Below are 18,174 nucleotides of genomic sequence, written 5' to 3'. Positions count from 1 at the left end.
TGCTCACAAGCCCTGGGGTGGTGGTGAGGGAACCCAGCACAGTATGGCACTCAGTAAGTACTCAACATGCTTATCAGAAAAAACAGAACCCCCATGTCATCCACTCCTCAGCCTTGCATTACTAGACAAGGGGGCAGCCACAGCCATGCACAGCTCATCTTTGCTGTCAAATAGTGCACAGCCCCCCAGGGGGAGAACTGAAGACAGATCATGGTTTCACAGTGAGTGGATGGGGTTTTGGTGGAGATGGTGACTGTCCTCATGAAGGAAGGTGGAATGAAGGGCAGGAGGACCAATGGGGACCTGCCCCTCCCATCAGCCATGGCTCTGCTCCACTCTGCACAGGTGCAGCAAGCAGCTCAGGAGGCGAGGCTGGCTAGCCTGTTTCCTCAGCCCAGGTGTCCAGGAAGGGCCAGGTGCTGGGTCAGGGGTGCCTCTCCAGAAGGCAGCGCTGTCTGCTGTGCTGAGCCCCGCCCTTCAATCCCAGATGGCCAAGCACTGCAGACTCCCATGGTTTCCAAAGCCTGTCCAGGCCCCTCGTGCTTTCTTCTGTGGTTCTGAAGCTGCAGTACGTGCTCCTACCCACCAGGCTTCTGTACAGCTCCTTGGCCAGACATGGTGTTTCTCTGGGTGTGTCTACCCAGAAAACTCCCACCTAAATGTCAAGATGCCCCTCAGAGGTCCCCTCCCCTGTGAATCCTCTCCTGACCACCACTCCCTCTGTGGCCCCTTTCTGCCCCTGGCTGTCCCATGTATGGTACAGTTGGTAGTTAAGTGCTCATATACTTTGTCTCTCCCATGAGAACTGTGTCTTATGAGAAGGAGACCTGAAAGGAAGAGCTGCAAAGCGAGTCTGTGTTTTGCTCCTTTGCATTGCACAGTACAGGCCGCCTCCTGCCCTCAGGGTAGGCAGCCCTGCTCCCAGAGATTTAAGGAACAGGAGGAGAGCTCTCTCTGTCCTCTTACCTCCACCAGACTCCTGCGGATGTCACCCAGCATGGAAAGGACATCTTGAGTGGGCACCACCCCTGGGGGAGACACCATCATCAGCACAGCCTTGGCCACTGCAGTACAGACCCTGCAGGCTCCCAGGCCCCTGGGATGAGCTTCCAGAGCCTCACTCCCTGGCTCCTGACCACACACAGTCCTCATGAGGCATACATGCCCACTCTCCTCTGCTTGCTGCCCAGTTTGACTCATTAAAAAGATTCAGGGTGTGCCCACAATGTGACAGGTGTGATACCAGGCAGTCATTTCCATGGGCCCAAAAGGCTACATTCTCAGCCCACCCCACAGTGTGCAGTGCCATTGTCTGGCAACTATATGCTGAAACCACCTCTTCCCTCTCCTGTTCCCAGTGTTCTCACCCTCCTCCTGTCTCCAAGCTTATGGGTACTCCCAGACCCTAAACTAGGGAGTCCAACTTTCATCCTGTTATCCTAGAGGTCCATGTCCACTAGCCTTGGCTGCACTTTTCCACAGTTCTGTTGGAGAGCTCCTATGGCCTCCGGAAATGTCAAACCAACCTGTCTCCCACTGCCTTCCTGGACCCTCTCCCCAGACATGCTAACACACCCCTCCTGTGGGTGCCCCCTCACTCACCCTGCTTGCCCACTAAGGTCATTAGAAGGTGCTGCTCCTTCTCACTGGGCTTGCTCAGGGAGATGTGCCAGTCCCCGTGGTGGTCGCTGCCATGGCGCGGCAGCACCTCCTCCACCAGGGCCAAGAGCTGCAGCCCCCGGTGCTGCCGGAACACCTCCTACAGGAGCACAAAGAGAGCCTATGCTCAGTGAGGGAGACGGCTCTACTCACCCCTGCCTTTAGGCTCAGCCCCCCACTCCAAACTCTACCCAGAGGCCAAACACTGGGAAAGGTTATCTAGCTATTCCCGAGGGCAATGCTTTGGACAGCTTGAAAAAGCTGTAAGCTTGGCCTTCGTGAAAGCTGTGGGTTTGTTCCCTACAGGCATCCATGTGCGTCTCTCGCTCTGGCTTTGCACCAGGAGGAGGGTGTGGGGCCTGTCCAAGGATACTCCCAGTTGAACTGTGGGGAGACAGACCATATATGATGACAAGTCCAGGAAGCGGGTGTATAGCATGTGAAGGAGTACGGAAGATTGCCCATGGTGCCTGCATGTTCAAGTATAGTGTGAGGGTAGGGGTAATGCACCAAAAGATGTGTGCAGCCACCAAAAACCAGGAGGAGAGGTTTGGGGAAGCAGTCTAACCATGCTTATCTCTCATCTGTCTTTGCAGACATACAGCACAAACTTGGGGAATCAAGAAAGATATCTGAGTACTCTAACAGTGGTTCTGGTAACCAGAAGAACTAAAACAGAGATGGTTAAAATGGTAACCTCCCCAGAAGCAGGACTGGGAGCAGGAGGAGGAATATAAGGAGACTTCTTTCTCATCTGATACTCTCTTGAACTGTTTAGATTTTCTTGATCTTGTATATATGTAATGACATAATTTTTCTTTTTTTTTTCTTTTTTTTTTAGCACTGAGCAGGAGCTCGGTGAGTGGCAGATCTCAGCCTGGGGCTGGAGGCCAAGACCCTGCTTCTTGTTCCCAGCCTGCCACTGTCCCTACCTAGCCCCATCTGGGAAGAGACCATCCTTTGGCCCTGTGGCTGCTCCCCCCACCCCTCAGCTCCCCAACCCCCTGCTCTTCTCCAGCAGCCTTCTCCCTCCTGTAACTGGGAAGTCAACAATCTCCCTGTTCCTGGCATCTAAAGTTCCCAGCCAGACACCCATCTCCCAGCTGCTCAGCTCTCTCTTAAGTGCCCTGCTGTAAAGCTGCAAGCCAAGGCTGCCCATGAGGTCTCACCAGAACACTCCCATTGTACCCCCCCCCCCCCCGACATTCCTAATCTCCTTTATGCTAGAGCCCAAGCTAATGAGCTTTCCTTGGTTGTCATGCCAACCTGAAGGTCACCAGGGTGACTGAAGTTCCTTGATACTATGACAAGTGCTAAGTTCAGGGTCAAGACTTGGCACTCACTGGCCTAACAGAAACCCAACTAAGTTCTGAATCTGGGAGAAAATTGGTACCTGGAGATAGCCACATGCAGCTGGGAAAGCCCTAATTCCTGAAATGGTTCTTACTACCTTCACATGTGTGTGTATGGATAGGGTAGGGGTGCATGCCTGCATATGCCTGAGCAGGGTGCAGGGTGAATGCACTGTGAACCAGCAGCCCCAGTGCTTGCAGAAAAAAACACCCTCCTGCCATGGGCAGTGCCTCCTCCCTCCCTGTGCATGCCCTACATTTTCCTGGGTCCAACTGTCTGTACGACTTAATCCTCACAGTAAGCTCAGGGTGTTAGGACCAATGCCCACATTTTGATATGGGGAAATTGAGGCTCAGAGAAGTGTAGTATTTTGCTAAAGGTCATGGAGCTGACAAATGGCATAACCAGGATCTGAACCCAGATTACTTAGATTCCAAAGCCAGGGTTGCTCTCCCAGCCACTGACACTCAGCTCCCACCTAAAACATAAATGATATGAAATACATAGTCATCAGATTCTCCCAGAATTGATATTGTGAGTCTGTGGTCTTCAGCGAGGCAACCCATCAAGCTGTACACTGCAGATCTGTGGGTTTTTCTGGGTGTGTATTGGAAGTTTTAGAGCTTTCCCGAAGTGCAGTACTTGTGGGTGTCACTCTAAGTTCCCTGTTGACTGCTGGGCAGATGATCCTTCTTGCACATCACACAGTTGCTCCCACTGTAGGGGCTGCAGCTCCATTAGGATGGTGCTTATGGCAAACAGGAAGGGACATGTCATTCATTACCCATCAGATCATTTTGATTTTTGGCAATATGGCAGATGGAACTGAAGTCCTACTGTCCCACCTTGCTACAAACACATAGAAATACTAGATAAAATACAATAAAACAATGAAGATGTTCTAAAAGCTGTTCAAGCTTAAGCTCAAAGGAGGCAGAAACAGAGGGAACTCAAAGCCGGAAGAGTAAGCAGGCACTAAAGCCATAATAATTCCTGGGGTTCCAGGACCCAGATATAGGATCCAGGAGCTGGAGGCCTGGCTTTCAATGCTCACATGGAAACAGGAAATGTGTTCCTGCTCCAAGCAAGGTGGAGAACACAGCAGAGTACCAGGATAGAGCCTCAAAGAGCAGCCCTTTCAGTGAAATGGGGACTTGAAAAACTTCCCACTCACCTAGAAGAGCTGCAAAGGGTGTGCCTGTGTCCATGGGAAGGAGAAAAAAAGGTTACCTAAGATCACTTAAAACCCAGGCTTGCACTTCACCTGGGTGTGGAGCCCAAACTTGTAGTCCTTTGTGGCATATAAATCCAAACCAAGAAATTAAGATTGAAGCTGATCTGGGACTACTGGAACTCCTGATGGTTCCTTGAAACCATTCTGTAGGAATTCTTTTATAACCTGGGGTTGAAAATGAGATCACAATAAATGATGAGCCATAGGAGGGAACAAGGCACAAATGCAACAGATAGGAGGACTGACATGACAAGATGTGTTATCACTAAATATGAAAGCGATTATAAAATATATATGTTTAAAATAATTAAAGAAGGAAAAGAAACCATTAAGAAAGAAGAGAACAAAATGAAAAAAGGGAGAGATTTGAAACCAAACAGAAACTCTAAAAATATAAAACAGTTATCTATATTAAAGACTCAATTGGATGGGTCAAACATAAAATTAGACACAACTGAGGAGAGTTATTCATTTGGAAGTTAGAGCTAGGAAATCACCCAGAATGCATCAGAGAGATTTTAAAGACATAGAAAATATAAAAGTGTTATTAAAAGACACTATAGATGGAAAAATAAGGCCCAACAAAGTTACAATAACAACGAAGAGCAATGGAAATTTGGCAATATATAACAAACTGCATATGCAATCCCAGTTCTAAGAATTTACTCTGAATATATATACCAACGACACAAAAATACATGTACAGTATATTATTAATTGCAGCACTGTAAGTACTTATAGAATGTTGGAAACCACCCAAATTCCCATACAAAGGAAATGTGATGAATAAACTGTGGTACACATACATAATGGAGTATTATTCAGTTGTACAAAAAATGATTAAGAATTACCTCCATAAACTGACATACAGTGATTTCCAGAATATATTGTTAAGCGGAAAAAGCAAAATGAAAGAGTATTTTTATGGACTGAGTTGTTGAAGCCCTAACCCCCAGTATCTAAGATATGGCTGTACTTGGATATAGGGCCTTTAAGAGGTGATTAAGTTAAAATGAGGTCATTAGGGTGGGCTCTAATCCAATGACTGGTGTTCTTACAAGAGGAGGAGATTAGGACATAGATACAAACAGAGGAAGGACCATGTGAGGACAGAGGGAGAAGACAGCCATCTGCAACCAAGGAGAGAGGGCTCAGGAGAAAGCAAACCTGCCAACACCTTGATCTTGGATCTTCAGCCTCCAGGACTGTGAGGAAATAAATTTCTATTGCTTAAGCCACCCAGTCTGTGGTACTTTGTTATGACAGCCCTAGCAAATGAATACAAACATAAATAGTATGCTACCTTTTCTGCAAGAAAGAAAGAAGAAATTATACATCTGCTTATTTCTATAAAAAGAAACCCAGGAAAGATAACCAGAAACTAATGAGATTGGTTACACAGAAGGAATGGGTGGAGATGGAACAAAAGAAATGATGGGGAGAATGGTAGTTCTTTAAATATACATTTGTGTATCATTTAGATGTTTAGAACCACAGTAATGTTTTACATACTCAAAAACACAATTAAATCAACAAAGATGAGGAAAAAACTAAAATTGAACACAAACAGAAACAAATAAACCTAACTATATTTCAAGTTTATAAGTACACCAAAAGGGGAACTAATAAACTATGATATTTTAGGTAAAATTGGAGAAGCCAGTGAGTCTGTCTAGACCACGAGGATCAAATTCCTCAAACTAAAGCTCTAACTTGAAAGACCTTCCCTGTGAGACTGTGAGCACTTTTCTCTCTTTTTCTGAAGACATGTTCTCTATATATAGCCCCATTATTTTTTATGCACATTACTCCTATTACTCTTTGATAATGTCAAGGTCATTAAACACAAAGAAAGGCTGAGTAACTTTTCTTCCAGATTAAGTAAAGAGACATGACAACCAAATGCAATGTATGATCCTGGATTAGATCCTGAACCAGGAGAAAAGAAGCTAAAAAGAACATTATTGGGCCACTAGTATAACCTAAATAAGGTCTATAGATTACAGTTTTCAATCAGTGCTAATGTCCTGATTTTGATAATTGTACTATAGTTGTCTAAAAAATGAATACTTATTCTGAGGAAATACTAATGTACCTAGGGATAGGAGAAAAAGGGAATGATGTCTTCACCTTACTCTCAAATGGTTTGAAAAAATGATAATAATTGGTGAATCTGGCTGAAGGTTATATGGGTTTCTTTGTACTATTCTTTCTGTAAATTTGAAATTATATCAAAATAAAAAGATAGAAAAAAAAACGAGAAAATTAAAGGCATTTTTACATAAATAAAAGGCTGAGATATCTTTGCAGAAAGCGCCACTAAAGATATATTTCAGGGAAAAGGAAGTTAAACCCAGAAGAAAGGAGTGGGGATGTGAGAAGACAAGTCAGCAAAGAAATGAATACATTGATAAAGTGAAATAAGCATTGACTGTTAATAATAATGACATGTTCAACATCATTAATCTTCAGAGAAGTACAAATCAAACCCATAATAAGATTCCACCTCACACCCATTACCAAAAAACCAGGAAATAACAAGTGTTGGTGAGGATGTGGAGAAATTGGCACCCTTGTCCACTGTTGATAAGGATGTAAAATGGTGCAGCCACTGTAGAAAACAGTATGCCAGTAACTCAAAAAATTAAAAATAGAATTACTATATGATCCAGTAATTCCACTTTGGGTATATACCCAAAATAACTGAAAGCAGGGTCTTGAAGAGATATTTGTACACCCATGTTCATAGCAGCATTATTCATATAGCCAAAAGGTGGAAACCAAACTATCCATTGATGGATGAATGCACAAACAAAATGTGGTCTGTCAATGCAATGGAATATTATTCAGCCTTAAAAAGGAAAGAAATTCTGACACATGCTGCAATATGGATGGACCTTGAGAATATTATGCTAAGTGAACTAAGCCAAAACAAATACTGTAAGATACCACTTATATGAAGTCCCTAGAGGAGTCAAAGTCAGAAACAGAAAGTAGAACATTGGTTGCCAGGGGCTGAAGGGGTGGGGAAGGAGGGAGCTGTTTAATAAGTACAGAGTTTCAGTTTTGCAAGATGAAAAAGTTCCAGAGATCTGTTTCACAACAATGTTAATACACTTAACACAACTGTATACTTAAAAATGATTAAGATGGTACATTTTAAGTTAGTTTTTTTAACACCATAAAAAATTCCACCATAAAAATAATGACTAATTATTAGGTAGATAACAAATATTAGATGAGAATAGTAAGACAAAAAAAGGGAAAGCAGAATGAAAGCATTTTAACACCTACGTGTCATTTGAAAAGAGAAGAGATATATTATCTTTAGACTTTATTGTTCAAGTATGTATACCAAATATTTAAAGGTACCCTTTACCTTTACTGTGGTCTCTAAGTACCATTTTTCAAGAAAAGGAATGAGAGCTTGGAGAAATGTTGATTCTGTGTCTGGGGGAGGGAACATACAAGATGAGCCTGGAACATCTTATTAGAATAAACTACCAAATACTAATAGGTTGGTTGAAAGGACTCAGAATCCAACACAAAGAGGCTTTCGCTGAGTAAAGACAGGGCATTTGAGCATCAATAAGAATAATAAGTGCAGTGGATGAAAACAAATCAATATGTTAAAATACATCCGTTTATAATGATGCTGGAAAGAAAACACCTCATTGGTCACTTTCGGGTTAAACACATGCATGTACGAGGTGTGATCAAAACATACAGTGAATGTTTAAATTAAAAAAATGTATCATAGTAAAAGATACATTGCCATTTCCCCCTCAAAATACTCCCCCTCGCTTCAAATACACTTAGCCCATCGTTCTTGCCACTTTCTGAAGCAGTTCTGGAAGTCCTCTTTCGTGAGTGTCTTTAATTGTGCTGTTGTGGCTGCCTCGATGTCCCAAATCATTTTGACTTTGGGAAGAGTCAGAAGTCGCATGGTGCCAGATCCCATGAATAAGGTGGATGAGGACACACCATAATGTTTTTATTTGACAGAAATTGCTATACCAGAAGCGATGTGTGACACGGAGCCTTTCCCTTGTGATCAAAATATAAGGTGAATGAGGTGTTCACAGCTACCGCTGCCTCACTGCTGTGGCTCTCTAATGTCAGCGCCACTCTAGCTCGCCGAGCTCCAGCCAAAGGAGAAGGGGGTAAGTAAGAAGATCTCTACACCATGGCTCATACAAAGCAGACTGCCACAAATTGACTGGTGATAAAGCACCCAGAAAGCAACTGGCTACAAAAGCCGCTTGCAAGAGTGCGCCTTTTATTGGAGGGGTGAAGAAACCTCATCGTCACAGGCCTGGTACTGTGGCACTCCAGGAAATTAGACGTTATCAGAAGTCCACTGCATCATCCCTGAGGTGGTCTCCCAAATGGGACACGTGTCCATCGGATACCCTACAAAACCTTTACAACATTATTGATTACGTTCCCCAAATTAATTTTCAAAACCCCGTGGCCATCTTGTGGTTACCAACTATTCTCTAATCCCCTCACCTTCCCCCTTATCCCCACCACCCCACCCATCTAGCAACCCTCAGTTTTTCCTCTATGTCTCCAAAACTGTTTCTGATTAGTTCATTCACTTATTCTTTTCTTTAGTGAGATCATATGGTATTTGTCTTTCTCTGTCTGACTTATTCCACCTCAGGGATGATGTCGATGCCTGATCACTGCACTGTACACCTGAAGCTGAACAATAATGAATGCCAACTATAATTTTATATACATATATATATATGTATATATGTATATATATGTATGTATATGGTTACAGGAAGCTGAGTACAGCATTAGGAATAGAGACAGCGGAAATGTAATGGCTGTGTGCGATGTCAGAGGGATAGTGGATGGGGAGAGGGGGTTCACAGTGTGAGGGATATAAATGATAAACGTCTAAGTATTGCTTTGTCTTGTGCACCTGAAACTAATAAAAAATAAAAAAGATTTTTAAAAAATTCAAAGAAAAAAAATAAATATATAAAAAAATATAAATTTTTAAAAAAAGAAAAAAAGAAGTCCACTGAATTTCTGATTTGCAAACTTCCTTTCCAGAGTCTGGTGCAAGAAATTGCTCAGGACTTAAAAACAGATCTGCGCTTCCAGAGTGCAGCTATTGGTGCTTTGCAGGAGGCAATTGAGGCCTATCTGGTTGGCCTTTTTGAAGACACCAACCTGTGTGCTATCCATGCTAAATGTGTAACAATTATGCCAAAAGACATCTAGCTAGCACACTGCATACGTGGAGAATGTGCTTAAGAATCCACTATAATGGGAAATATTTCATTCTTTAAAAGAAAAAACAAATTATTTTTCCTGTTATTGGTAGTTATGTTAGTTTTTTTTTTCCCCCTCCATGGGGTCAAAAGGTACCTAAGTATATGATTGCAAGTAGAAAAACAGGGAACAGAAATCAGGTATTGACAGTTTTTCCTTTTTCATTTGTGTGTGAATTTTTAATATAAATGCGGGGACAAAGCATTAATGCAAGTCAATAGTTTCAGTGAACAAGTTTCAGCAGTTTAACTTTGTAACGATTATAAATACATCTGTTAAATTTTTTTCTGGATAATACCAGCATTTGGATATTTTTAAAACAAATTTCTTATTGATGGCGACTGAACAGTGTTTGTAGTATTTTTTCTCCCTTCTTCTGCCGCCCCCCCCCCCCCACTCTGGTTCAAGCCATTGTTTCTCAGTCTAGTGTAGGACAGAGCTCCCTGGCCCATGCCAGTGGTATTATGAGCCTTGAGCTGCCTTCGCTGAGGCAGTCGGCCACCAGTTGTAGGTGGCCACTCACAGCAGTGCACGGCAGCTCTCACTGGCTGCCAGTTGCGCACAATGGCTGCTGGCCACTCACGCTGGCCACCAGCTGCTCCTGGCAGCACATGGTAGCCGGTGGCAGCACACAGCAGCCCATGCCGACTTCCAGCTACTCAAGGCAGACCAGCTCCAGGGAGAGCCGTTGTTCACAATCTTAGAGGTAGGGGGCACAGCTTACTGGCCCATTTGGGAATCGAACCAGCAACCTTGGCCTTAGGAGCATCTGTGCTCTAACCACCTGAGCCACCAGGCTGGCCCATTTGTAGCATTTTTATCAGACAGCAGATTTCATTCATTCACTATACTTTTCTAACTGAGTTGTCCTACACGCAAGCACATGTTTTTAATGTTGTCTGTCTTCTCTGCCGTTCTTGTAAGTTTGCTATTAAAATACATTAAACTGTAAAAACAAACAAAAAAACATATGGTTAATGCTGCTGCCAAGTGCCATTCAAAGGAAAGGCAGGGATCTTCAATACGGGAAGTGGTGCATCGAACCTTAGTAATAGTGTGTGATAAGTTTCAACTTGTTCAGTGCAGTCAGTCGGGTGTGAGCTACAGTTGAGAGAAGGTATGTTTTAAAGCGTGCCCTAAATCATCTTCCATCATGACAATGCTCCGTGTCACACATTGCTTCTGGTATACAGCAATTTCTGTCAAATAAAAACATTATAGAAAAAATGGCGGTGTGAGGTGATCCTCTGTAAAGCTCCCCTGGAATTTACAAAGAATCGAACAACAAAAACTCCACAAAGGACTCCCTGCACAGCAGACAGGCAAGACGAAGAGGCCCACTACTGACTGAAATCACCTACAGGTGGGAGATTCGCGCGAGTGGGGGGAGGAGGAAACGGAGAAGTGTGCGCAGACGGAGCTGCGCGTGCGGGGCACAGGACGCAGACCTCGCTCAGTGCGCCGAGCTCGCTGCTTCCCGGAGCTAGCGAAGCTGCGGGAGATCGGACTGCTAGGGCTCCACCAGGGCTCCACAGGGCTGAGGGGACAGCATATAACACGGCTGAACCCAACGCTCACGGCAGAGACCTCGGAGAAAAGACTGAGGGAAAAAGGCTGAAAACGGTGATTTAAGCCCGCACTGCCGAACAGAGAACGGAGCCTTAGGCACTGAGACTAGCCGCCACCTCCACCCCCTCCCAGAGCTCACCCCGCCCCACCTGCCCGGTGCTAGAAGCGAAACAGTAGCAGTGTCAGATCAAAACAACAGAAAATTTGCTATATTTGAGAACTGTGGCCCACAGACACAAATTCACAGCCCAACTAGTTCCGGCAAAGGGGAGAGAGCTGTGGAAGCAGGACCGGCTGTGGTGGTGGTCGCCGCCATTGCTCTGGGCCACCTCTCACAGCTCACCCCGCCCCTGGCCCCACCTATCTGGGCGGATCCCTGCAGGAGTAAACAGAACTGCTGAAACATACGGGCTCTGAATCAGGAGCTGGAAGAGCTTTGGAACATCAAAAGCTCTCCGCATACCCACCCGGACACTGCGCCCTGTGACCTAGTCGAACTATTAACAGAGGAGAAGCCCATCTCCCAGGGAATCCCCCCCATTGTGAGAGAAGCTAGAGTAGTGCAGAGAAAACATAGCACTACCTTGTGAGAGAGGGGAAAAAAGAGCCTGCAGTCGGAGAAAAAGTAAAACATTCTACCAACAAGTACTGGAAAACAAAAGAAAGACCTCTTCCTATCAACTTGTTGCAGAAGTCACTCCAGTAGATGTCTAGGAAGAAATAGTAAACCAGTAATCGCCATGAATAACCAAGGCAACAAGATAGCCCAGAAAGAAAGTGAAAAATCTCCAGAAAAGGCACTTAAAGATACAGAAATATGTGACTTAAATGACAGAGAATTCAAGACTGCAGTTCTGAAAAAACTCAACGAGATACAAGAAAACACAGATAGGCAGTTAAATGAACTCAGAAACTCAATCAAAGAACAGCATGAGCATTTTACGAAAGAGATTGAAATCTTAAAAAAGAACCAAATAGAATTTCTGGAGATTAAGAACTCAATAGAAGAAATTAAGAATGAAATAACCAGCTTAGGTAGTAGAGTTGACCAGATGGAGGAAAGAATCAGTGACATCGAAGATAGAAACCTGGAAATGACACAGATAGAAGAAGAAAGAGACTTGAGACTTAAAAGAAATGAAAGAACTCTACAAGAACTTTCTGACTCCATCAGAAAGAGCAATATAAGAATAATGGGCATACCAGAAGGAGAAGAAAGAGAGAAGGGAACAGAGAATATATTCAAACAAATTGTCGATGAGAACTTCCCAAATTTGTGGACAGAACTGGACCCTCGAATCCAAGAAGCAAATAGAACACCTAGTTACCTCAATCCCAACAGGCCTTCTCCAAGGCACGTTGTATTGAAGCTGTCTAAAATCAATGACAAAGAAAGAATCCTCAAGGCAGCCAGGGAAAAGAAGACGGTAACTTACAAAGGAAAGCCCATTAGATTATCATCAGATTTTTCAGCAGAAACTCTACAAGCCAGGAGGGAGTGGAACCAAATATTCAAACTATTGAAAGAGAGAAATCATGAGCCAAGAATAATATATCCAGCAAAGAGATCCTTTAGATATGAAGGAGGAATACAGACCTTTCCAGCCATACAGAAGCTGAGGGAATTTTCTAATACACGACCTGCACTACAAGAAATACTAAAGGAGGCTATTCGACCACCATCAACAGGGACAATTTGTGGCAACCAAAACTCAAAAAGGGGAGAGTAAAGGTCTGAACCGGAATACGGGAATGGAGAAAGTAAGCGTGGTGAAGAAAATGGAATACTCTAAATATCAAACTTTCTTTTACATAAACTTAAGGGTAACCACTCAAAATAAATCCAGAACTGAAATATATACTGTAATAAAAGAAGAAACAGAGGGAAACATCATAGAATACCACCACACAGAAATAATAGACAACAACAAAAAGGCAAAGTAACAATGGAGACACAGGCTTACGAGAAAACTAAAGATAGAATGACAGGAAATCCTCACATATCAATAATTACCCTAAATGTAAATGGACTGAACTCACCAATAAAAAGGCACAGAGTAGCAGATTGGATCAAAAAACTAAACCCAACCATATGCTGTCTCCAAGAGACACATCTCAGCTACAAGGACAAGCATAGACTCAAAGTGAAAGGGTGGAAATTGACACTCCAAGCAAATGGTACCCAGAGAAAATCAGGTGTAGCCATAATGATATCAGATGAAACAGACTTCAAGGTGAAAAAGATAACAAGAGACAAAGATGGACATTTCATAATGGTGAAGGGGACTGTACAACAAGAAGACATAACAGTCATCAATATTTATGCCCCCAATCAGGGAGCACCGAAATACACCAAGCAACTACTAACAGAACTAAAGGGAGAAATTGACCAAAACACAATTATACTAGGGGACTTAAATACATCATTGACAGCTATGGATAGATCATCCAAACAGAAAATAAATAACGAAATAGTAGCCCTAAATGACACATTAGATGAAATGGACATAATTGACATTTATAGAGCACTTCATCCTAAAACATCAGACTATACATTCTTTTCTAGTGTACATGGAACATTCTCAAGGATAGACCATATATTGGGACATAAAATCAGTCTCAACAAATTTAAGAAGATTGAAATCATACCATGCATATTCTCTGATCACAAGGCTTTGAAATTGGATATCAACTGTAAAAAGAAAGCGGAAAAACACAAATACATGGAGATTAAACAACATACTTTTAAAGAAGGACTGGGTCAAAGAAGAAATTAGAGGAGAGATCAAAAGATACATAGAAACAAATGACAATGAAAATACATCCTACCAAAATTTTTGGGATGCAGCGAAAGCAGTTTTAAGAGGAAATTTATCTCATTACAGGCCTATCTCAAGAAACAAGAAAACTCCCAAATAAATAACCTCATGTTACACCTTAAAGAACTAGAAAAAGAAGAACAAGTAAAACCCAAGGTCAGCAGAAGAAAGGAAATAACAAAAATTAGAGCAGAACTAAATGAAATAGAGAACAAAAAGACAATAGAAAAAATTAATGTGACAAAGAGCTGGTTCTTTGAAAAGATTAACAAAATTGACAAACCCTTGGCTAGACTTACTAAGATAAAAAGAGAAGACACTGATTAACAAAATCAGAAACGTAAAAGGGAAGTTATCACGGACACCACAGAAATACAAAGGATCATCCAAGAATACTATGAAGGACTATATGCCACCAAATTCAACAACCTAGAAGAAATGGACAAGTTCTTAGAAACATATAGCCTTCCAAGGCTGAACCATGAAGAACTGGAAAATCTAAACAGACCGATCACCAGTAACGAAATTGAATCAGTCATCCAAAACCTTCCCAAAAGCAAAAGTCCGGGACCAGATGGCTTCACTAGTGAATTCTACCAAACCTTCAAAGAGGATCTAATACCAATTCTGCACAAACTCTTCCAAAAAATTGAAGAAGAGACAGTACTCCCTAACTCATTTTATGAGGCCAACATTACCCTGATACCAAAACCTGGTAAGGACAGCACAAAAAAAGGAAACTACAGACCAATATCTCTGATGAATACCGATGCAAAAATCCTAAATAAAATTCTAGCAAATCGAATACAACAATGCATTAAAAAGATTATTCATCACGACCAAGTGGGGTTCATCCCCGGGGCACAAGGATGGTTCAACATAAAATCCATCAATGTGATACATCACATAAACAAAATAAAGGACAAAAATCATATGATTATATCAATTGATGCAGAAAAAGCATTTGACAAGATACAACATCCATTTATGATTAAAACACTTAATAAAATGGGTATAGAAGGAAAATACCTTAACATAATAAAGGCCATATATGACAAGCCCTCTGCTAATCTCATAATTAATGGAGAAAAACTGAAGCCCTTTGCTCTACGTTCAGGAACACGACAGGGATGTCCCCTATCACCTCTGCTTTTCAACATAGTGTTGGAAGTCCTTGCCAGAGCAATCAGGCAAGAGAAAGAAATAAAAGGCATCAAATTGGGAATGAAGAAGTTAAATTATCACTCTTTGCAGATGACATGATGCTATATATAGAAAACCCTAAAGACTCCACCAAAAAGCTATTAGAAACAATCAACGAATACAGTAAAGTTGCGGCTACAAAATCAACGCACAAAAGTCCATTGCCTTCCTATATACTAACAATGAAATCTCAGAAAAGAAATACAAAAACAATTCCTTTTGCAATTGCAGCAAAAGAATAAAATACCTAGGAATAAACTTAACCAAGGATGTGAAAGACCTATATGCTGAAAACTATAAGACATTTTTGAAAGAAATTGAAGAAGACACAAAGAAATGGAAAGACATTCCGTGCTCATGGATTGGAAGAATCAACATAGTTAAAATGGCCATATTACCCAAAGCAATATACAGATTCAATGCAATCCCCATCAAAATCCCAATGGCATATTTTAAAGAAATAGAACAAAAAATCATCAGATTTGTTTGGAACCACAAAAGACCCCGAATAGCCAAAGCAATCTTAAGAAAAAGAACAATAATGGAGGTATCACACTTCCTGACTTTGGCTTGTACTACAGGGCTACAATAATCAAAACAGCATGGTATTGGCAGAAAAACAGACACATAGACCAATGGAATAGAATTGAGAACCCAGAAATAAAACCACATAAATATGGACAGATAATTTTTGACAAAGAAGCTAAAAACATACAATGGAGCAAAGACAGCCTCTTCAATAAATGGTGCTGGGAGAATTGGATAGCCACGTGCAAAAGAATGAAACTGGACTGCTATTTGTCACCATGTACCAAAGTTAATTCAAAATGGATCAAAGACTTAAGCATAAGACCTGACACAATAAACTGCATAGAAGAAAACATAGGTACTAAACTTATGGACCTTGGGTTCAAAGAGCATTTTATGAACTTGACTCCAAAGGCAATGGAAGTAAAAGCTAAAATAAACGAATGGGACTATATGAAACTTAAAAGCTTCTGCACAGCAAGAGAAACCATTGACAGAATGAAGAGGCCACCAACTGAATGGGAGAGGATTTTTGCAAGCAGTGCCTCCGATAAGGGGCTAGTATCCAGAATATACAAGGAACTCATGCAACTCAACAACAAAAAAACAAACAACCCAATTGAAAAATGGGCAGAGGACTTGAAGAGACATTTCTCCAAAGAGGACATACAAATGGCAAATAGACATATGAAAAAATGCTCAACATCACTAATCATCAGAGAAATGCAAATCAAAACCACAATGAGATATCACCTCACCCCAGTCAGAATGGCTATCATCAACAAGACAAATAGTAACAAATGTTGGAGAGGCTGTGGAGAAAAAGGAACCCTCATACACTGTTGGTGGGAATGCAGACTGGTGCAGCCGTTATGGAAGGCAGTGTGGAGGTTCCTCAAAAAAAAAATTACGAATAGAATTGCCATATGACCCAGCAATCCCTCTCCTGGGTATCTACCCAAAAATCTGAAAACATTTAGAGATAAAGACACGTGTGCTCCAATGTTCATTGCAGCTTTGTTTACGGTGGCCAAGACATGGAAACAACCAAAATGTCCTTCGATAGATGAATGGATAAAGAAGTTGTGGTATATATACACAATGGAATACTATTCGCAGTAAGAAAAGATGATATAGGAACATTTGTGACAACATGGATGGATCTTGAGAGAGTAATGCTGAGCGAAATAAGTCAGACAGAAAAAGCAGAGAACCATGTGATTTCACTGATATGTGGTATATAAACCAAAAACAACAAAAGAACAAGACAAACAAATGAGAAACAGAAACTTATAGACACAGATAATAGTTTAGTGGTTGCCAGAGTGTAACGGGGGTGGGGGGTGGGTGGTAGGAGATGAGGGTAAGGGAGATCGAATATATGGTGATGGAAGGAGAACTGACTCTGGGTGATGAACACACAATGGGATTTATAGATGATGTAATACAGAATTGTACACCTGAAATCTATGTAATTTTACTAACAATTGTCACCCCAATAAATTTAATTAAAAAAAGAAAAAAAAGAAATAATCAACAAATACAGTAAAGTTGCTGGCTACAAAATCAACGCACAAAAGTCCATTGCCTTCCTATATACTAACAATGAAATCTCAGAAAAAGAAATACAAAAACCAATTCCTTTTGCAATTACAACAAAAAGAATAAAACACCTAGGAATAAACTTAACCAAGGATGTGAAAGACCTATATGCTGAAAACTATAAGACTTTTTTGAAAGAAATTGAAGAAGACACAAAGAAATGGAAAGACATTCCATGCTCATGGATTGAAAGAATCAACATAGTTAAAATGGCCATATTACCCAAAGCAATATACAGATTCAATGCAATCCCCATCAAAATCCCAATGGCATATTTTAAAGAAATAGAACAAAAAATCATCAGATTTGTTTGGAACCACAAAAGACCCCGAATAGCCAAAGCAATCTTAAGAAAAAAGAACTATAATGGAGGTATCACACTTCCTGACTTTGGCTTGTACTACAGGGCCACAATAATCAAAACAGCATGCTATTGGCAGAAAAACAGACACATAGTCCAATGGAATAGAATTGAGAACCCAGAAATAAAACCACATAAATATGGACAGATAATTTTTGACAAAGAAGCTAAAAACATACAATGGAGCAAAGACAGCCTCTTCAATAAATGGTGCTGGGAGAAATGGACAGCCACGTGCAAAAGAATTAAACTGGACTGCTATTTGTCACCATGTACCAAAGTTAATTCAAAATGGATCAAAGACTGAAGCATAAGACCTGACACAATAAACTGCACAGAAGAAAACATAGGTACTAAACTTATGGACCTTGGGTTCAAAGAGCATTTTATGAACTTGACTCCAAAGGCAATGGAAGTAAAAGCTAAAATAAACGAATGGGACTATATGAAACTTAAAAGCTTCTGCACAGCAAAAGAAACCATCGACAAAATAAAGAGACCACCAACTGAATGGGGGAAGATTTTTGCAAATAGTGCCTCCGATAAGGGGCTAA

At 41.5% G+C, this 18,174-nt stretch overlaps 1 protein-coding gene and 1 pseudogene across 2 annotated transcripts in view; one reads left to right on the top strand and one right to left on the bottom strand.

The window, feature by feature from the left end:
* The window catches only part of PODXL2 (podocalyxin like 2), a 54,890-nt gene that overhangs the window by 2,654 nt on the left and 34,062 nt on the right, over window positions 1-18,174 (bottom strand). For both annotated transcript variants that reach the window (XM_019718599.2, XM_019718598.2), the window contains exons 5-6: window positions 1,603-1,759; window positions 967-1,028 (exon numbers count right to left, since the gene is read on the bottom strand). In XM_019718599.2, coding sequence (XP_019574158.2) covers window positions 967-1,028; window positions 1,603-1,759 — 219 coding nt within the window. The remainder of the gene's footprint in view (window positions 1-966; window positions 1,029-1,602; window positions 1,760-18,174) is intronic.
* On the top strand, window positions 8,433-9,520 carry LOC109438618 (histone H3.3; annotated as a pseudogene).

Source organism: Rhinolophus sinicus, linkage group LG09 (assembly GCF_036562045.2).
Source record: "Rhinolophus sinicus isolate RSC01 linkage group LG09, ASM3656204v1, whole genome shotgun sequence".
Taxonomy (NCBI): domain Eukaryota; kingdom Metazoa; phylum Chordata; class Mammalia; order Chiroptera; family Rhinolophidae; genus Rhinolophus; species Rhinolophus sinicus.
This window is presented reverse-complemented; position numbering and strand designations above follow the sequence as displayed.